General features: G+C 38.3%; 1 protein-coding gene across 3 annotated transcripts in view; it reads right to left on the bottom strand.

The window, feature by feature from the left end:
• Positions 1 to 22,936, bottom strand: part of RAI14 (retinoic acid induced 14) — a 484,372-nt gene that overhangs the window by 345,686 nt on the left and 115,750 nt on the right. For all 3 annotated transcript variants that reach the window (XM_053701194.1, XM_053701193.1, XM_053701195.1), the window contains one exon: positions 12,816 to 12,946. In XM_053701194.1, the coding sequence (XP_053557169.1) occupies positions 12,816 to 12,946 (131 nt within the window). The remainder of the gene's footprint in view (positions 1 to 12,815; positions 12,947 to 22,936) is intronic.

Here is a 22,936-nt window from a genome sequence, read left to right as displayed (position 1 = left end):
CATAATACATTTTTGGGTTGGAAATGCCTGTGGTGAGCACAAGAGGCAGCCTTAGTGGAAAATGTATCAAGTTATAAAGCAGAGAACCTGTTAACGTGCAATCGGCACTTGTGAGGTAGCATCGCTTGGCAAAATTTAAGAGCAATATTGTGCAGTCCAACTTCCTGCTTTTGTGCAACCAATTACATGAGAGCAGGGCCTGCCTTTTAAGTCTATGGTTGCAGGCCAGCGCTGCAAAGTGTCAGAGGCTCTGAATGCAGTTTATTCATGTTTCCCTTAGTCTTATTAAAATTTGTTTCTTGTACTCCTCAACCCAAAATTGAATTTTGTTCCAAATTCAGGCACTTCATAATTTAGACGAAATAAAACTATGTACTGTAATTAAATGCAAAAAGTGTAATTATTCCAGGTCTAACAGTGCATGGGTACATTGGAAGCATTTACTGTAGTTGTAGTAGAGATGTGCATTTGGCAGTTTCGTTCAATGCGGAACTCAGAGGCTGATTTTGGTATTAGGCTCTTTTCGGAGCTGAATACCGAAAGCATCCTCCGACTTCCGCATTTGGTAGTGAGTGAAATTGGCAAATGCACAAAGGTGTGCCGTCTATCTGACAGATGGTATGATTATAGATGACTGTCAGTCGCCCTCTAACATGTTCACCAGGATCCTGAGGTTTAAGGATCCTTCAACCTGTCAATGCTGTTTTAGTAAGAGTTGTTATTATACTGTACCACTGTCTGTTAATCTGATTATCTTTTTGTGCATTGTCTGCTTATTTTCTCAATAAAGCTCTTTGAAAAGAAAAAAAAAAGGTGTGCTGTCATCAGCACCTGAAGCCACATGTCAGCAATGTGCGGAGGCAGCAGGGCAAGCCTGATCTAGGAGTGAAAATGAGTTACCTTTAATATAGTCTGTGCCATGTTGACTTCATATATTTAAATGTGTTTTGTTTTAATGTAATACTGTAGAGTTACTATTAAAATATATATTTATAATGGATAGAGTATAGTTGGATGGTCACAAAGCAGAGGAGATTTTTGGAAGGTGTATAAGTTAAGTAACAATCTTTGTTAGGTAGATCAAACTGATCTTAAAAGTTTTGGGATAGGCCTTTGAGTGTACTGTTGTGGAGAATTAACCAAAAAACGTAATATAGTTCCAACTAGAGAAAGTCCCGCTCATTGAACATCTAACTCACTAATGCTAGTGTCTAGTTTATATTAGTATTGCCATGAGTGTCCACGAAAGAGTCGCATATATAGGTTTGAGATTGTTCTTATCGCTCTCAGAAGAGTGACATATATATCCCAAAAACAATTACTTCCTAGTAATGGACTTGGAATAGGAAAACAAGTTGCATGTTTTTGCAATATGCCCTTTATTGATCTTTATAGGTGAGTGAGACAGCATTTGTGTTGGAACCTGCTATATAATTCAAAACACTTTTTGTTTTAAACCAGTCTGTTAAGATTCCTGGAACTTGTACAGGGAAGTATTATTCTACATTCTACATAAACATCACTAAATTATGTATACGATGGAATGAGTCCTTTGTTTCTGCTTCTAAACAGGACAAAGAAGGGCACTGCAAGATTACACAGAGGATCTAAAAGATTACCCAGAGGAACTGGGGTTAGTACACAAAATAATTTACAATAGTTATAAAATGCTGTAATGTAGTAGAGTACTGTATTATTATTCACTTTGAAGGGACATTGTAGTGCAACATGTACATGCTGTAAATCGTTAGAGCATGTCATTTTTGTACTAGTGACCGTTAAACACATAATTCAAGTATTTCTCAGGAGCTGCATACAACTGTTGATTCTGAGCAGGCAGGTGATTGACGGGTTTGTGTGACTGCCACTGCTGAATGTCTCATATACCAGAAGTTCTCTGTGGCTACAAAATGGGACTATTAACTATGTGTTCAATACCGTTGCAAAGTTAAACACATCAACTTGCAGGGTCAGTAGCGCTAGAATGGCATGCTGTAATGAATTAGATCATGTCATTTTGTGCAATACAATGTCACTTGTTAAGAGTTTTTCAAATTGCAAAAGATCACTGTGTCACTCCTGGGCTAACCCTATATTGGAACAAAATATATGGAATAAAATAATTAATTCTATGACTCGACACTTTCCAAAGAAAACTGCTTCCAAAGAAAACAATACACCTTTAACCTGATTACCTTATAAAACATACTATTGGGCTTCCTTTAACCAAGGAAGTGTTTACAGCCCAGAAAGGTATTAAACTGTGAGACACAATTTCTCAGTGTTTTACACAAGAGCTTAATAAAAAATAAATAGTGATAAATACTTTTCCATGCAAGATCTTACTTTGAGGCTCACAAAAGAACAATGGCAAGTAACGCTTTCTAGGGTTTCAGCTTGTAGACATTGTGTAATCCTTCTACAAAATAAAATCAGCTGGTAATACATATTACACACCAAAAATAACATACTGAACACTAGAGAATAATGTATGTTTTACATGCACTTGATAGCCAGACAGAGATTTAAAAAGGGACATAAATTTAAAGTGATGGTAAATCTAAGCGTTTAGCAAATGCTAGGATTTACCATCACTAAAAATAAAGTGGAGTTTAAGTGATCAGATATTTTAAAAAGATGCTAAACTCACCCTAAATGTGCTGCCGCTGCAGTTTGCTAAACTAAACTTTGCACCTCTAAACCAATAGCCGTGCGTGCATACAGAACACTGTCAGTTGACACGCACGGCTATTGGTTTAGAGGTGCAAACGTCACCTCATTGAAGGAGAGCGATGTGCCGTGGGCGCCGGAGCCGCTGAGTTTAGCAAACTGCAGTGGCACTGAAAGGGTGACTTTAGCACCTTTTTTTAATAACTGATCACTTAAAGTTGTTATACGCTTGGATTTCCATGACTTTAAGCTAGTATGACGGGACTGACTGTAGTCAATTTGCCACCCAAGAAACATAGGATAATTCTTTGTATGACTGTTTTCTACAAAGTTTCTTATCAACAAACAGGTGATACTTTTTCGAAGTGTATTAAAGCTGCGGAATCTGTTGGCACTCTACAAATAACCGATAATAATAATAATAATAATAATAATATAGTTCTAGACTTTTTTGCAGATACATGGTGCTCCAAAAGTAGCCATAGACACAAAATATAGTACGAGGACACTAAAGTAATAAAACTTAAGCTTTATTAAATAGCAGCTTAAAACATCCTCAGCGGTTTAGGAATGGTACAAAGTGCTAACAGTGCATAGAATGAACAAGCTGACGCGTTTCACATTAGCCGTAGTACTACCTTCAAACAGTAAAACCTAATACAAAATTTTATGCCAATCTCAGAGTTGTTAGTATGGAATGTGGTGAGGTGATGGACCATAGTACTGTTATTTGACTTTAAATATATATAAAAATACACAAAGTAAGTACAGGCAACTGTACTGCAAAGGATATGTTTATTCTATTAGCTTAAAGGGACAGTTAATGCTTTGTAAATAAAAGACATTTCTTTTGTATTCCTGTAGAAAAAGATATCATCCAAGTATAAACATTTATGAAACAAGTTATCCTTTTTACTGCAATTATTTTTGAAGATCCAAACTCTGCGCAAAATTTGCCTTATTTGGAGAAGCCAATCTGGCCATTGTCATAAAGCATTGTTTTACAGTTAAAAACAATTAGGGACAGATATGTAGCAGAGATAACCTCGCAAGGGACTTTTCAAGTTCTGAGAATTAGAAATGGCTCAATTTTCAGAGCTAAAATTGCTTGAAAAGGGGGCAAAATAAATAATGACAATATATTGTAAAGTTATTTCATTACACATAATGAAACATTTCATATAAAAATCTCAAGGCGTTTACTGTCCCTTTAGTTTTCATTATATTTCACTATCGCTTTAAATAGAATACCACATAAATTTGCACTATGAAAAGACAATTAGACGAGATGGCAAAATATATTTATTAATATGCAGCATTTAAAATATATTAAAAAAATAAAAAATAAATAATAAATTAAATGTCCTGCGTTTATGGAGATGTAATTTACATATGTATAGCTTTCATTATATTTCACTATCGCTTTAAATAGAATACCACACAAATCCTGCAATACTTTTATCTTAACTTACTTGACACACTAAACAAATTTGAAAAATGTTGTTATTATATAGATTCCAAGGATTGTTTGAAGTCCTGTGGCTGCCTGAGAGAGACAATTACTTAGCATACTGTAAGACATGTCGGCTCTCGCTGATTTAGTTTGGCTTTCAGTACAGTCTGATTCAGCAAGATTCTAAACAATTCAAATTTTTGGTCCAAAAGACAGTTCTCAGTATTTGGCAACTAAATTTCTCTTCTTTTTTATTTTGGCATTTCCATAAACAGAAATCAAAGCAAGATGTGTGGTGATAGCAAGAAAAATGTTGGAATGCTTTTCCAAAATATAGTTACTTGAGAACCCTTTATTTATTTACGTAAACAGTTCTGGTCAATGGGGCAGGAAATTCCACAGGTGAAAAGCCGCAAAAAGTTTTAAAGGGGGGGGGGGGGGGTTTTGAGGTATGAAGCAGAAAAAAAAATCTTGATCTTGAAGAAGAGAGGATTTAAGAAAAAAGTATTTTCCTAAGTGAAACAGCAGATGAGGAAGGACAGTGGTGTGAGAGAAATTTCAATTAAAAAAGGGGGAAATCAAATATAAAAAAGGAACTTAAAGGGACATTAAACTCAAATTGTAAATCCAAATAAAATGTTAAATTTAGAATAGTAAAAATAATTGTGCAATATACATTACTTATTTATTTTACCTGGCTTTGTTTAATTTTACAATGAACATGTATGTGATCCCTGCACAGCAAAACAATGACAATTTAGCAAACAGAGCGATTTTGTTTGCCAATCTTTTTTGCAATGCAATGTGCTGCCTAATTTGCTGATTAAAGGGACAGTAAAGCCAAAATTAAACTGGACTGGATAGAGAATGACATTTTAAACAACTTTCCAATTTACTTCTGCTATCAATTTTGTTTAGTTGTCTTAGTATCCTTTATTAAAGAGTAATCCTAGCTGAGCTCAGGAGTGTGCACGTGTCTCTAGCCATCTGGCAGCATTGTTTATAACAATGTTATACATAAAAACAAACGCATCTGCCATAGACTGTCATAGACATGTGCACGCTCCTGAGCTTCTATTAGCCTACCTTGCTTACTCTTAAAGGATATCAAGAGAACAAAGCAAATTTGAGAATAGAAATACAATGGAAAGTTGTTTAAAATTGCATGCTCTATCTGAATCAATTTAATTGACTGTGAATGAAGATGATTTGTTTGAAGAACTTTGTTGTACTAAACTGTGTCAAATTGTAAAATAAAGAATATTTTCTTAAAGGGAAAGTATACACCAATTGTCATATAACTGCATGTAATAGACACTACTATAAAGAATAATATGCACAGATACTGATCTAAAAATCCAGTATAAAACCGTTTAAAAACTTAGAAGCTTCCAGTTTAGCTCTGTTTAAAAGGTTACTGGAACACTCACTGCAAGTGGGAAATACCAGACACTCCCCTCCCCCCCCCCCCCCGCATATGAAAAACATAATTTATGCTTACCTGATAAATTTATTTCTCTTGTAGTGTGTTCAGTCCACGGGTCATCCATTACTTATGGGATATATTCTCCTTCCCAACAGGAAGTTGCAAGAGGATCACCCAAGCAGAGCTGCTATATAGCTCCTCCCCTCACATGTCATATCCAGTCATTCGACCGAAACAAGACGAGAAAGGAGAAACTATAGGGTGCAGTGGTGACTGGAGTTATAATTTAAAATTTAGAACCTGCCTCAAAAAGACAGGGCGGGCCGTGGACTGAACACACTACAAGAGAAATAAATTTATCAGGTAAGCATAAATTATGTTTTCTCTTGTTAAGTGTGTTCAGTCCACGGGTCATCCATTACTTATGGGATACCAATACCAAAGCTAAAGAACACGGATGATGGGAGGGACAAGGCAGGAACATTAAACAGAAGGAACCACTGCCTGTAGAACCTTTCTCCCAAAAACAGCCTCCGAAGAAGCAAAAGTGTCAAATTTGGAAAATTTGGAAAAAGTATGAAGTGAAGACCAAGTTGCAGCCTTGCAAATCTGTTCAACAAAGGCCTCATTCTTAAAGGCCCAGGTGGAAGCCACAGCTCTAGTGGAATGAGCTGTAATTCTATCAGGAGGCTGCTGTCCAGCAGTCTCATAGGCTAAACGTATTATGCTACGAAGCCAAAAAGAGAGAGAGGTAGCCGTAGCCTTTTGACCTCTCCTCTGTCCAGAGTAAACGACAAACAGAGAAGAAGTTTGCCGAAAATCTTTAGTTGCCTGTAAGTAGAACTACCTTGTCTGAATGAAAGATCAGGTAAGGGGAATCGCAATGTAAGGCAGATAACTCAGAGACTCTTCGAGCCGAGGAAATAGCCATCAAAAACAGAACTTTCCAAGATAAAAGTTTAATATCAATGGAATGAAGGGGTTCAAACGGAACACCCTGAAGAACTTTAAGAACCAAGTTTAAGCTCCAAGGAGGAGCAACAGTTTTAAACACAGGTTTAATTCTAGTCAAAGCCTGACAAAAGGCCTGGACGTCTGGATTCTCCGCCAGACGCTTGTGTAAAAGAATAGACAGAGCAGAAATCTGTCCCTTTAGTGAACTAGCGGATAAGCCCTTTTCTAAACCCTCTTGTAGAAAGGACAATATCCTAGGAATCCTAACCCTACTCCATGAGTAACTCTTGGATTCACACCAATATAAATATTTACGCCATATTTTATGGTAAATTTTTCTGGTAACAGGTTTCCGAGCCTGTATTAATGTATCAATAACCGAATCCGAAAACCCACGCTTTGATAGAATCAAGCGTTCAATTTCCAAGCAGTCAGCCTCAGAGAAATTAGGTTCGGATGGTTGAAAGGACCCTGAATTAGAAGGTCCTGCCTCAGGGGTAGAGACCACGGTGGACAGGACGACATGTCCACTAGGTCTGCATACCAGGTCCTGCGTGGCCACGCAGGCGCTATCAGAATCACAGATGCTCTCTCCTGTTTGATCCTGGCAATCAGTCGAGGTAGCAACGGAAAAGGTGGAAACACATAAGCTATGTTGAAAACCCAAGGGGCTGCTAGTGCATCTACCAGCACCGCACCCGGGTCCCTGGACCTGGATCCGTAACAAGGAAGCTTGGCGTTCTGGCGAGATGCCATGAGATCCAGATCCGGTTTGCCCCAACGATGAATCAGTTGAGCAAATACCTCCGGGTGAAGTTCCCACTCCCCCGGATGAAAAGTCTGGCGACTTAGAAAATCCGCCTCCCAGTTCTCCACGCCTGGGATGTAGATCGCTGACAGGTGGCAAGAGTGAGACTCTGCCCAGCGAATTATCTTCGAGACTTCCAACATCGCTAGGGAACTCCTGGTTCCCCCTTGATGATTGATGTAAGCCACAGTCGTGATGTTGTCCGACTGAAATCTGATGAACCTCAGTGTTGCTAACTGAGGCCAAGCTAGAAGAGCATTGAATATTGCTCTTAATTCTAGAATGTCTATCGGGAGGAGTTTCTCCTCCTGAGTCCACGATCCCTGAGCCTTCAGGGATTTCCAGACTGCTCCCCAGCCTAGAAGGCTGGCATCTGTTGTTACAATTGTCCAATCTGGCCTGCGAAAAGTCATTCCTTTGGACAGATGAACCCGTGATAACCACCAGAGAAGAGAATCTCTGGTCTTCTGGTCCAGATTTAGCAAAGGGGACAGATCTGAGTAATCCCCGTTCCATTGACTTAGCATGCATAGTTGCAGCGGTCTGAGATGTAGGCGCGCAAATGGCACTATGTCCATTGCCGCAACCATTAAGCCGATTACTTCCATGCACTGAGCTACTGATGGGCTTGGAATGGAGTGAAGGACACGGCAAGCATTGAGAATCTTTGATAACCTGGACGCCGTCAGGTAAATCTTCATCTCTACAGAATCTATAAGAGTCCCTAGAAAAGGGACCCTTGTGAGTGGTAACAGAGAACTCTTTTCCACGTTCACTTTCCACCCATGCGACCTCAGAAATGCTAGAACTATCTCTGTATGAGACTTTGCCTTTTGAAAACTTGACGCTTGTATCAGAATGTCGTCTAGGTACGGAGCCACCGCTATGCTTCGTGGTCTTAGTACCGCCAGAAGTGAACCCAGAACCTTTGTAAAAATTCTCGGGGCCGTAGCCAACCCGAAGGGAAGAGCTACAAACTGGTAATGCCTGTCTAGAAAGGCAAACCTTAGGTACCGATAATGATCTCTGTGAATCGGTATGTGAAGGTAGGCATCCTTTAAGTCCACTGTGGTCATATATTGACCCTCTTGGATCATGGGTAGGATGGTCTGAATGGTTTCCATCTTGAACGATGGAACCCTTAGGAATTTGTTTAAGATCTTTAAGTCTAAGATTGGTCTGAAGGTTCCCTCTTTTTTGGGAACCACAAACAGATTTGAATAAAACCCTTGCCCCTGTTCCGTTCGCGGAACTGGGTGGATCACTCCCATCACTAAGAGGTCTTGTACACATTGCAGAAATGCCTCTTTCTTTACTAGGTTTGTTGATAACCTTGACAGATGGAACCTCCCTTTTGGAGGAGAAGTTTTGAAATCCAGAAGGTATCCCTGAGATATAATCTCCAACGTCCAGGGATCCTGTACATCTCTTGCCCAGGCCTGGGCGAAGAGAGAAAGTCTGCCCCCCACTAGATCCGTCTCCGTAAAGGGGGCCCTGCCTTCATGCTGTCTTAGGGGCGGAAGTAGGCTTTCTGGCCTGCTTGCCCTTGTTCCATGACTGGTTGCCTTTCCAACCCTGTCTGTAACGAGCAGTAGTTCCTTCCCGTTTTGGAGCGGAGGAAGTTGATGCTGCTCCTGCCTTGAAATTACGAAAGGCAGGAAAATTAGACTGTTTGGCCTTAGCTTTGGCCCTGTCCTGAGGAAGGGTGTGGCCCTTACCTCCAGTAATGTCAGCAATAATTTCCTTCAAGCCGGGCCCGAATAAGGTCTGCCCTTTGAAAGGAATGTTCAGTAGTTTAGACTTAGAAGTTACATCTGCTGACCAGGACTTAAGCCATAGCGCTCTGCGCGCCTGTATGGCGAATCCGGAATTCTTAGCCGTAAGTTTGGTTAAATGCACTACGGCATCCAAAACAAACGCATTAGCCAGCTTAAGGGTTCTAAGCTTGCTCAAAGACTCATCCAATGGTGCTGTGCGAATCGCCTCTTCCAGAGACTCAAACCAGAATGCCGCTGCAGCAGTGACAGGCGCAATGCATGCAAGAGGCTGTAATATAAAACCTTGTTGAACAAACATTTTCTTAAGGTAACCCTCTAATTTTTTATCCATTGGATCTGAGAAAGCACAGCTATCCTCTACCGGAATAGTGGTACGCTTGGCTAAAGTAGAAACTGCTCCCTCCACCTTAGGGACCGTCTGCCATAAGTCTCGTGTGGTGGCGTCTATAGGGAACATTTTTCTAAATATCGGGGGAGGGGAAAAAGGCACACCGGGTCTATCCCACTCCTTGTTAATAATCTCTGTAAGCCTCTTTGGTATAGGAAAAACGTCAGTACACACCGCTACCGCATAGTATTTATCCAGCCTACATAATTTCTCTGGGATTGCCACCGTGTCACAATCATTCAGAGCCGCTAACACCTCCCCTAGTAACGCGCGAAGGTTCTCAAGCTTAAATTTAAAATTTGAAATTTCTGAATCTGGTCTCCCCGAATCAGAACCGTCACCCACAGAATGAAGCTCTCCGTCCTCATGTTCTGCAAATTGTGACGCAGTATCAGACATGGCTCTCGTGTCATCAGCGCGCTCTGTCCTTAACCCAGAGCTGTCGCGCTTGCCTCTTAACTCGGGCATATTGTATAAAACTTCTTTCATAACATTAGCCATATCATGTAAAGTGATTTGTAAGGGCCTTGATGTACTTGGCGCCTGAATCTCACGCACCTCCCGAGCGGGAGACGAAGGTACTGACACGTGAGGAGAGTTAGACGGCATAACTTCCCCCTCGTTGTCTGGTGATAATTTCTTTATCGGTACAGATTGACTTTTATTCAAAGTAATATCAATACAATTGGTACACATATTTCGATTGGGCTTCACATCGGCTTTTAAACATAATGAACAAGCAGATTCCTCTGTATCAGACATGTTTAAACAGACTAGCAATGAAGCTAGCAAGCTTGGAAATTACTTTCAATAAGTTTACAAGCAATCTAAAAAACGCTACAGCGCTTTTATAAAAACACAGTTGAATAACAAAGAACTAATTCAGTTATAGTCAACAATTCTTTAAATGTATTAATAAGCAGAGGATTGCACCCGTTAGCAAAAGGATGATTAACCCCTCAGTACCCAAAAAAATGGATATCAAATTAAGATTTAACGTTTTTATCACACTCAAACACACTGTCACAGGTCTGCTGCGACTGATTACCTCCCTCAAAAACGAATTTTGAAGATCCCTGAGCTCTCTAGAGACGTCCTGGATCAAGGAGGAAGAAGCAGGAAGACTGTATTAGAATTTTAACTGCGCAACAAGGCGCTAAAAAAGTCCCCTCCCACTCATTTACAACAGTGGGAGACCTGATATAACGGTTTCTATGCAGAAATATACGTTAGCCATGTGGAAAAAAATTCATGCCCAAAAGGATTTATCACCAAAGTACCTCACAAAACGAATAACATGCCAGTAAACGTTTTTCTTTTAATGTCAAACAAAGTTATCACTAAGCCTGCTACCAGTCGCTTCCACTGCAGATAAGGCTTAAGCATTATTTCAGTATTAACAGTATTTTCTCAGTCAAATTCTAGTCCCTAGAAAATAACTCTACTGTGCATACATTTATCAGCCTGATACCAGTCACTACTACTGCATTTAAGGCTGTACTTACATCATACGGGTAACAGCAGTGTTTTCTTAGTCAATTCCATTCCCAGAAAATATTGTACTGCACATACCTCATTTGCGGGAGACCCCGCATGCTATTCCCATGTTCTGAAGTTACCCCACTCCTCAGAATGTCGAGAACAGCCAGTGGATCTTAGTTACGCCTGCTAAGATCATAGAAAACGCAGGCAGTTTCTTCTTCCAAATACTGCCTGAGATAGAAAAACAGCACACTCCGGTGCCATTTAAAATAACAAACTTTTGATTGAAGAATAATTAAGTAAAAACTCCAACTCCTCCCGCGACCTCCTTCTTTGTTGAGGGTTGCAAGAGAATGACTGGATATGACATGTGAGGGGAGGAGCTATATAGCAGCTCTGCTTGGGTGATCCTCTTGCAACTTCCTGTTGGGAAGGAGAATATATCCCATAAGTAATGGATGACCCGTGGACTGAACACACTTAACAAGAGAAAGACCCTTTACACAAACAGGAGCAAACTGGAGTAGGTATACATCAGTATTTTCCTAAAACTTTGGGGCTTGGTTAGGAGTCTGAAAATCATAGCAATGTTTTTTTTAAAATAAGCAAAACAAACAAACAAAAAAAAAACAAATAAATAAATAAATAAACTGTATGGGCTATATAAATGGATCTACAAAACATTTATGCAAAGAAAAATCTAGTGTATAATGTCCCTTTAAGTAACTAATGTATAATTTGTTAAAGGAATATGAACCCCAATTTTTTTCTTTCGTGATTCAGATAGAGCAGCAATTTTAAGCAACTTTCTAATTTACTCCTATTATCTTCGTTCTCTTGGGATCTTTATTTTAAAAAGCAGGAATGTAAGCTTAAGAGCCTGCCCATTCTTGGTTCAGCACCTGGGCAGTGCTTGCTAATTGGTGGCTCCTAAGCTTACATTCCTGACTTATAAAATAAAGATCCCAAGAGAATGAAGATAAATTAATAATAGGAGTAAATTAGAAAGTTGCTTAAAATTGCCTGCTCTATCTGAATCATGATGGAAAAGAATTTGGCTTGCATATCCCTTTAATTACCTATTTGAAACTTGTCAAACTCATTGGGTGAGCGAAAAAATAAATAAAATCAACAGCTAGCTCCCAGTAGTGCCTTGCTGCTCCTACCTAGGTATGCTTTTCAACTAAGCATACCAAGAGAACAAAGCACACTAGATAATAGAAATAAAACAAAAAGTTGGCTGAAATTAGATTATTTTTCTTCACAGTAATAAAGGTTCACCTGTACACAGCTGGGTTGGAATTTTTCCAATTTATATTAATTGGTTTTTTTTAAATAGAAATTAAACTGCAATAAGACAGTGGCAGGGACTCAGGACTAACTTACAGTAATGTCACATGATCTGAAGGGTAGTTGCTTGGCAAAATAATGATACTATGGGGCTGATTTATGAAAGTGCGGACGGACATGATCATACGCTGCCGGCAATGCCAGTGAACTGCTTGTGCAATGCTGCCCCCTGCAGATTCGTGGCCAATCGGCCGCTAGCAGGTGGTGTCAATCAACCCGATCGTATGCGGCGGTGGACGAGTTAAAGAGCAGCTGTTTCCGGCGAGCCTGAAGGATCGGCCGCTAAATGTAATATTTTTGGAATTTATCACTTCTAGTTTTAGAGAACACAAATATTATCAAAACCCTAATGCATTTGGAATATAAAGATGCAGAACATTTTGTTCTTTAAAAAAATTAGTTTTATAAAGCAGAAATATTCTGTATGTACAACGTCTTTCTTAAAAATGAGGCTTTACTTTCCTTTTAATTATTTTATATAAATATATTATCTCTCACAGACTTACGCAGTTTTACCCTCGCTGTCCAGTTTTGACGCAGCCACTCCTTTTTTCCCCAGCAATGTGGCCACTTTCTCAGTCTCCCCATGTTCCACAGCTTGGAGAAGACGCTCATCATTTTTACTCCACTCGTTAGTCTGCAGAGGAAGAGGTAGGAGAGCATTATAAATAGCATGTGACACTGCAACATTTTTTTTTGCATGTAAGACATAGAAATTAAAAGATGGAAGCTATTGAGAGAATGATACTGAAGATGTACGAATCCCTAACAGATATTAGTAGGCAAAAAGTTCTTTAACTAGTTGGCTAATGATATGGGTTTTTTTTTTATATCTCTGATTGTATATAGGTGTATCAGATAACTGACATAGAATCTTCAGGTCATAAGCAGAGAGATCATTAAAGGGACATAAAACCCAGAAATTTCCTTTCATGCTTCAGATAGAGAATAGGATTCCAACTTTCCAATTTTCTTCTATTATCAAATTTTCTTTGTTTTCTTGTGAGTTATTTTTACATTAGAGAATAACAAAATTATTTCAGAATTAGGAGTAGCCAGGATTTTCATGTTTAATTGCTGGTTGATCACAAACTAGCATTATGGGACATCAGTTCTTTTAATTATTCTTTAAATAACAAATCTAATCAACAAATGGAATTAAAAAGAAAACAGTTAATGCCAGTTTGTCATAAGGTTAATGGTTTGCTTGGGCAACCTTAAAAATAGAACTGGCACAGCCAACTTGTTCACTAATTATTAACCACAGAAATATGACTAGTATGTCTGATTATCTATTACATTAGCGACCACAGGTAAACGCTTAGCGACCACAGGTAAACGCTTGTGATTATCAAGAAGCATGTTGCTAATAGAGCACATAAATAATTTGGATATGTGCCATTTTTGCTTATCCGTATACTGTCTAGTGAGAGACAAACTCAGCACATATCAGCAATCAAGTACTGCACTGCAAAATAAGGCCTAGATTATAAGTGGAGCAGTATTTTGTGCAAGACTGCTAGCTTAAATTGCGATTGTGTTAAATTTATACAGCAATTGTCCCCCAGACAAACACTGTGGGAACTATAAAAATGCCTGGGACAAGCATAAGGCTATCCTACAAACTGGATAAGTTTATACTATTAGGAAATATCGGGCAGACTTGTTGGGCCTATGGCTCTTATCCGCTGTCAATATCTATGTTTCTAAGTCTAACTCGGGCATCTGTGCAATCGTATTACAAATTGAAAGTAAACCGTGGTTCCAAATGAGAAGTTACACAAAAAAAAATCACCTTATACAAAACACATCACTAATACAGTAGCCATTTAGCATGAATATCCCTTACAATACAGGTGTTTACGTTGATAGTAGCGCTGTACAGTGTAAAACGACAATAGCAATTTCTGTGTGTGAAATTAACCTTTTCACTCCCAAAAGTGTAACAAAACTTAAAAATGAAAGATGCATAAATTTGAGCTGGTAATTAAGGATACACAGGACATGTGTGTATGATGTGCTATACATATAAGTGTTTTGCTCTATAACCAATACTGATATTACAAGATATTAATATCTCACATAAAAAATGGTTACAGCTTTTCTCTGTAAACGCATTTTGTAAAACAATGCTATGTCTACCATGGAATGGAATGAGCCCCTTCATTCTCACAAAACCGTAATTTCTCACTGTACAGAACAGGACCACAGCACTCATGGAGACTGGGAATTTCTATTTGTAGATACAAAAGAAGCTTTTGGAGATGCTTTGGATGTGAGTTACACTATCTAGACTTGTCCAGTAACGGGGAATTGCACCTTTCAAGAGGCTGGATGTGTTAATATAAAATTAAAGGGACAGTCTAGTATAAATGAAACTTTCATTATTCAGATAGGACTTTTAATTTTAATCAACTTTCCAATTTACTTTTACCATCAAATTTGCTTTTTTCTCTTGGTATTCTTAGTTTAAACTAAACCTAGGTAGGCTCATATGCTAATTTCTAAGCCTTTGAGGGCTGCCTCTTATCACAAGCTTTTTAAATCTCTTTTCAACACAAAGAGACAGAACGTACACGTGGGCCATATAGATAACACTGTGTTCAGGCACAGAAAGTTATTTAAGATCTAGCACAATACAATGCTAAATTTAAGACAATAGATAATAAATAGTCACAGTCATGTGATCAGGGGGCTGGAAGAAGGTTCCTAGATACAAGGTAATCACAGAGGTAAAAATTATATTAATATAACTGTGTTGGTTATGCAAAACTGAGGAATGGGTAATAAAGGGATTATCTATCTTTTAAAACAATAACAATTTAATGGTAGACTGTCCCTTTAAGGTTTTCTGCCTTTCATCTAGGAGTTTACCTCTTATTAAAGTGAATAATTGGATATGAGTGTCTCTCCATTTCACACCAATGTTTTACTGCCTAGAAAGCAGTCTGGGTAAGCGCTGAGGTGTGAAGAGTGACTCCAGCCTTAAAACAACCACACAAGTAGCCAGCCCCTGCTGGAAGCATAAAAATCCCTAGCTCTTCTGAGAAAACATATTGAGTATCCATATGGATATATTTTAAGTGCTGGTGAAAGCAGGGATTAAAATAAGTCCAAACACGCAGGTACGTGTCTAGAGGCTACCTGGAAACCGCCAGACACTTAAATTGAGGTGTAGGGCGCTTGGTATCCATTGTTTTGTACTAAAGTCATCAAAAACGATATGCCATACATTTCTATGCAGTGGCACATGGAAAGCCCTATGTGGGTTTACCGATTTCCCTAGTGGCCCAATATATGCCATCCAATTATGAAACATGATCAATGTAAGCTTAGCAGTATGCAATTAACTCTTTGGGAGAGGTCATGTGACCTGGGTTGTTAATAAAATGGTGTGTGACTACCACAAGCTTACTTCATTACTGTTACATCAAGCAATATACCAGCTGAAAGGTTTATTGAGTCCCACAGACTTAATTTTAAATTGTAAGTTTTAGGTTTTCTATGTATTTAATCCTTTTAATTTGTATAATCATTTTTTTTTTGTAATCATGTCTATATTGTTTAATTAACTTCTTTTTTTTTTTACATACTATCTATTGTCATTGTTTTTGCACTGTGAGCCACTTTTTCTCAGATTATATTATAAATTTAATCAAATCTGTCTTTGTGCTCTAGTAACTAAATTCACAGCTTCCATGAGCTTTGGAACGTTACCAAAGTATTATTTGTATACATTTGTTTTTATTTAGGTGTTAACGCAACTATAATTTAGGGGGTAGTCTCGAAAAAGATTTTGGGTGGTGGCAACAAATGTTCATGTTTGGGGAAGTGTAGGATGGATTTGGGGGTTAACTGGGATGGCGCATAGGCCCACATTAAATAATCACCCAATAAAAGCTAGATTTGTATTTTACAGCCGAAAAGCATAGAAGGGATCTAGCTGTACCAAGCTAAATTTTAGGTGTGACTGGTGGAGGCCAGCCAAAGAGACACCAATGGCTGGGGACTCTAAACAAGGACAGCAGGGATGTACTGTCAATTATATTATATTGTCAGTATCATAGTTCAGAGTTCTTTGTTTTAAATGAACATTCTAATGCACACGTTGCAAGCTCTAATGTGTTAGAGTTTGACAAATTACATGATCTATGTTTGCATTAGTGAGCCCAGATAACTGTGTTTAACCTTTGCAGAGGGCTTAAACACAGGTAAAGCCCAAGACACTACTGGTCAGCCAATAGGAGAGGCAGTCATACTACCTGACCAATCACTCGCTGCATCCTGCTCAGCCTTTGAAAATAATGATCTGCAACTGTATCTTACTGTACCAGCCGAGTTTCTGCAAACTATCTCAGCAAGCAGTTCTGTAATCCTGGTTGGTATAGAGAGATAAAGTTTTGTGCAAAAGAACTGGCTCAAAACTTTCAATTGTAAAATACATATTACAGTGTGAGATGTTTAAAAATGTGCTACCGGAAAAGCCACAGCTATTTTTATTATTATCCTGTACGGTTATTGCTTCTAACCCCAAAACATACCAAAATTATATATATATTTATTTATTTTTTACAATAAAGAACTAGAAACAAATCATTAAAAATTTGCAGCACAGGCTGCTGGCTCAGTTTCTTGAAGAGGTCAGAAAGGGTGCTCTTAAAATTGGTGCCCTGCCACAGCCTATGCACTGGGTCCTATTGAGGTCTAGTTATATTCTCTTGTTTGCATTATGTTGCTATGTATATTTTATTTCTCTAATCGGTGGTCACCAATGTAAATCTAACAAAATAGTTTGGACTAGGGTCCTAGGGTTAAGGTTGGAGACACCTGTTGCCTTGAGTGAGTCTTAAAGTGAAGGTCAATTTCGATGAATTAGTGCCCGGGCACTTTAATTCATCAAAATTGACATTTCACTCCTTTTCTTCAAAACATTACCTTTTAATCCTGACAGCCGCTGCAGCGCTTCCTCTGCCCGTCGCAAGCCCTCTTCGCGGGTCCGGCTTGGAGGAAGCCGGATTTGTAATTTCTGACGTAAAGAAGAGGCTTCCGACGGGCGGAGGAAGCACTGGAGCGGCTTTCAGGATTAAAAGGTAAGTTTTTGAACAAAAGGAGTGAATTTTCAATTTTGATGAATTAAAGTGCCCTTGTTTTTAATAGTTTAAAACGGGGCACTAATTCATCGAAATTGACCTTCACTTTAAATGGACAGTTCAACCAAAAATGTTCTCCCTTTTAAATTATTCCCAATGATCCTTTTAACCTGCTAGAGTGTATTAAATTGGTTACAAGTAGTTCCTTTACTCCTATTTCAGCATTTGAAATAGCGGGTTTAGCCTGTGGTATCGCCACCTATACTGAACAAATTAATACTGGAGTATAGGCTATTGAATAGCCTAAGTATACACAGCCAGCAGAATAGATTACACTCTCAGTGGGATGCAGGATAGTTAAGCAATAAAATGATCAATTTCCATTGTTCTCTCTATGTATTTAGCTTTGGTGTTCCAGCCAAATAAAAGATAAGGAAGCAAGTCTGTGTACATAAAAGTGATAACGTAATGAGATCTGATATCACCTTTAAGTTCAACCCATTGTAATAGGCTGTGGTTTCAAAGCACAAAATCAGTTACTTCATATACACAAATAAGCATGAAAATTGAATTTCTCAAATATTTTATACTCTGCAATTGGTATAACAAGTCATTTAAAATACATTAATGGAAAAACTATTTTACAGTGTACTGTCCCTTTAAGGGTCTCTGGCAAAGGCTGCAGTTTTCAGAACTAGGCTTCATAAGTGCTGCAGAAGGTTTATTACAGTGAGTCTCATTGTCTGTGTGGTATTTGGTTACCACCCTGTATCTCATTATTATTTGTTTTTCAGTTTTATAAAAATGAGGATTGTTTGTAATTTCATGTGTGTAATTCATTTTTGCATGGTTCACTTTTAAACCTCAATAAAAATAAATATGATTTAAAGAAAAACATTTTTTTACAGCACAATGTGTAGAAATTACCCATCATACGCACACTACTGTATACCCATAATGCCCCATCTCAAATGTATGACATTCATTTACAATTTGTGCTATTCTTTTGGAAGTGAAAAGGTTAATTTCACACATGTAAATTACTATTGTCCTTTCACAGCATACAACAGTATTGATGTAAACACCTGTATTGTAAGGTATATTCATGCTGAATGTATCAGGTGTAACTGGTAGGTTTCTGGAAACTTCACAATTGGAATTGCGGTTTACTTTCAGGACTGTTAAGTTGAGCTTGAGTGATACGCAAGCGCACTGATGCTCATGATATACTCATTTTGGTGCAATTTATGCTAGACATCTCATACAATATATATTGCTCCACTTGTAATTTAGTCCATAGTGTTTCTTTGTTTTGTAATAAATTTAATTTTATTATTTACATTTCAACAATGCTAGCTATCCGGCATAATGCCAACTGGCCTGCACGGCTATTGGCTAAGAGTACTTTAGTGCAAAATAGAGTTCTGCCGTGGGCGGCATGAGGAGTTTAGCACGGCGAACGCTGCAAACAAATAAAGTAACTTTCAACATGAAGTATTTTCTACTTCATGACTGAAAGTCCCCTTTATTTGTTGCACTGGTAAATCCTAGCATTTCACGATGATAGGGATTTACTATCACTAACATCTTCCTAGATATCTGTGTTTTGAGTCATCTGTTTCACTATTTACCACAAAAAAAATGTAACATTTTTTTGGTAAATAGAATGTAAATTATTTCCTGCTGGTCTGCAGAAGAAAGTTTATTTAAGGTAAGTGCTGCTAATCAGACCAATTTAAAAAAAATTAAAATGAAAGATGCCATTAGAATTTATGGATATAATTATACTTCAACCGTAAAGTTTCTCTGGACCACATGCATACCTGTGGCATTAAGGATTTCCTATGGTAGATACCATATTTAGTAATAATTTATTCGTTCTGATAATTAAAAACTATATGAAATTTATGAACATAGGTTGAAGAAGAGTTTTCTTGAAAAATGTACTATGGGTACTACAAATGTATATATTTCCAGCACATAGTCTTTGCCAACAAGTTTTTTTCTTCATGACATATTTTGAAGCACCTCAGATTACAAACAAAATCATACTTTGAGAGGGGGGGAGTAGATAAAGATAAAGAGCAAGGTTGTACATCTTTTAAGCAATAAAACTGCAGAAAAGGACATAATAATATTCTGACAAATACAAAATCGACTATAACTGCACAAAATAATGCTACTAAAAATAGAGCAGAGTAAAAAAAAAATCTTGGCCTTAATCTATAAAAAGCATTTTATATTAATGAATTTAGATGAAATATTTTTTTTATTACTCACATTACACCAACAATAAAATTAGAAACAATACATGCATTTAGTTACAGAGATACATCATACAGGAAACTCCCGACATCAAAATATATATAGGGTTATCGGGTTGAGAGATGTTCCTTTGTAAAAGAGTTCTGTTATTTTTGAGTCTCCTGAGAGTCCAAGTTTAAGATTTCCTAGGTATCTTTACGAGGATTACCATACCATGGTCCTCATGGTCTTCTGCTAATGCATGCTTTACAGTCATTTACTTTGCAGTTGGGTGAGTAGTTAGTTTTCAACATATGTCCCCTTAAAGACAATCTATCACTTTAAGTAGTCTCAGAAGGGAGTGTTTTTTGTAGGGGGTAACAATGTTATATCGCTTCAATCTCAGCAACTATCACAACAGAACAAAAAAAAAACGCAATCTAAACTAAAATTTTAATAGAAAAAAAAGAAAAAGAAACAAAAAAAAAAGGAGGAATGCACAAATCGGAGAAATAGTTTAGTACTTCATCACTGTACAATTATTCCCAATCCTGTCTAACGAGTTCTTGCTCACCTAGGTCATCTTTTTAATATCCTATTTATGGGTTTCAATAATCAATTCCCTCTTCACTACCTCTTGATAAGACATGTTTATCTCACCTCGAACTTCTAACTTCCTCAGTGGCTCTAGGTCTCGTGTGAAGACTACTATCAATTATCCAGTAATACCAGACCTTTTGAAATTGAGTTTCTGTATCCTGCATAGATGCAGCTGACTCATACATCAGGTACACCAACTGAATTCTAGCTAACACTTCTGACCATGATGGTATTTCCATCTTCCAATATTTAGCTATAGCTATTCTCGTTGTGGTACATAGAATTCTAATAAAGGTGTTGAGATATTTATTCAATCTTGGTATTTTTCCGTGTAGCAGTGCCTGAGCAGGGGTGAGAGAAATCCGCTCGTCCAGCACTTTACTCAGTAGCAAGGATAGTTCCTCCCATATGTTCTTAACCTTTGGACAGTCCCACCACATGTGGATATATGATCCTCGTGTCCTACAACCTCTGTAACAGAAGTTGGAACTCTCCTTTCCCATCCGAGCTGTCTTTATTGGTGTGAGGTACCATCTTAAAGATGTTTTAAGCACATTTTCTCTTAGATCAGCGCTAATAAGACCTTTACTAGCTTGGTGTAAGGTTTCATTCCACTCGCTTAGGTCCAATTCCCTATCTAGATCTGCTTCCCAGTTTAACATTAATGTAGTTTTAGTGCCTATCCTCGCTTCTTGAATAGAAACGTAGAGTCTAGAAATTGCTTTTTTGGGTCTAGTGAGTGAGGTACATAGTTGTTCTAAAGTAGTTTGTCGACTACATGTCATGCGCTTTGATAGGTACGTCTTTATGGCTGAGGTTATTTGAAGGTATAGGAACCACTGAAGTGGGAGGGGATCCAGTTTCTGTTGAAGTTGTGTGAAAGTCAGTGTCCTACCCTGAAATTGCATGTCCGCCACCCTGTATAACCCTTTGTTCTCCCATTTCTGTGATGTTTAAACTCCTCGTTTAAAATATTTTTAGGGGTACTATCATTAAATGTGAGGGAATTATGTTCCCTGACTGGCGAAGTGATGTCCACTGCTGTCTGGTACATTGCGTGATTCTATTCTGATATAGACTGCGATCATTTTGTAGATTATTTCGCCATAAGATATCATCTGAGGTCTCCAGTCCCGCTATCCTAGCCTCCAGAGCAGGCCAGAGAACATTGCTCTGTTTTCTATCTAGAATCGAGTCTTGGACCAATCTCGCTGCTTTGTAGTAATCTAACAAATTTGGAGCCCCCACTCCCCCTAATTGTCTATGCCTACTTAGAATTTGACGTGGAATTCTTGGGTGTTTGTTATCTCTTAAGAAGCTGTGGATATCTTTCTGCAGATTTGCTATATCTGAAACTACGACCTTAATTGGGAGAACTCTAAACAAATATAAAATTCTGGGCAGAATTGTCATCTTGACAGCCGACAGTCTGCCGTACCACGAGAAACCTAGTTTCTTCCATTTCCCTAAATCCGATCGAATGGTTTTAAGCATAGGGGTGTAGTTTGCTGCATATAGTTTTGTAGAGTGTGTCGTAAGCTTTATGCCTAAATAGTTTAATCCTTCCGGCACCCATCTGAAATCAAAATTTGCCTCAATTAATTTTCTGGTATGTTTTGGTAGTGACAAGGGAAGTGCCTCGCATTTGTCTGCATTGATTTTATAACCAGATATCTGAGAGAATAAATGTATTGCATGATATACATGAGGTAGTGACAACAATGGTCTGGAGATAGTGAGCAGGACATCGTCCGCAAATAGGGTAATCTTGTGATGAAAGTCCCCCACCTCCAGACCAGTTATGTCTGGGCAGTTACGTATATATGCAGCCAGTGGTTCGATACATATAGCAAATAATAAAGGTGAGAGTGGGCAGCCCTGCCGTGTGCCATTTAGGATGGGTATGTTCTCTGATTGGTGTCCTATTGCTCCGACATGCGCTGTGGGTGTGGAGTATAGCCCCTTGATAGCCTGTAAAAATCCATCTTTAAAACCTAGTGCTGTCAACAATGCCATCATATATCCCCAGTCAACCCTATCGAATGCCTTCTCCGCGTCCAATGAAAGGACCAGAGAAGGCATTCTGTCTGAATCATGGTAGAAAAAAAAAATTGGGTTTCATGTCCCTTTTAAAGGGATAGGAAAATCTAAATTAAAGTTGCATGATTCGGATAGATCATGTCACTTTAAAACATTTTTAAATTGTCTTCTATTTTCAAATTGACTTTATTCTATTAGTATCCTTTGCTAAAAAGAATATGTATATGTTCTACACTATTAAGAACTAGCTGTTGATTGGTGGTGACCAACATTTGTCTCTTTTCATTGGCTCACCAGAGTTTTTATTTTTTAATCCGGCTCCTAGTAGTGCTCTCGAGTTGAATTTATCTATGTGTTTTATCCCTTTGCAGGGCTTAAACACTCCGTTATAGAGCAATTTCTTTTTGCACTTATTATATAGAGTGGCGCGGTCTCTCTGTTAGGCCTTTTTGCGCTTCCTCCTGTAGCTCTTCTACTAGTTATTCGCCCAGACTACAGCAGAGCAGCACAGGCTACCGCTCCGGAGCGGAGCCCCGACCCTCCGGAGCGTCTCTCTGTAGTGTTTGCTCTGATCCGGTAACGGCTTGCCCTCCGCCTCCAGCAAAACTAACACCCTTGCAAACACTGAGTTGTGAGGTCTTCAAAATAAAGCT

Source organism: Bombina bombina, chromosome 2, assembly GCF_027579735.1.
Source record: "Bombina bombina isolate aBomBom1 chromosome 2, aBomBom1.pri, whole genome shotgun sequence".
In the NCBI taxonomy this organism is placed as follows: domain Eukaryota; kingdom Metazoa; phylum Chordata; class Amphibia; order Anura; family Bombinatoridae; genus Bombina; species Bombina bombina.
The sequence above is the reverse complement of the archived record's forward strand: the minus strand, read 5'-3'. Positions and strand labels throughout refer to the sequence as shown.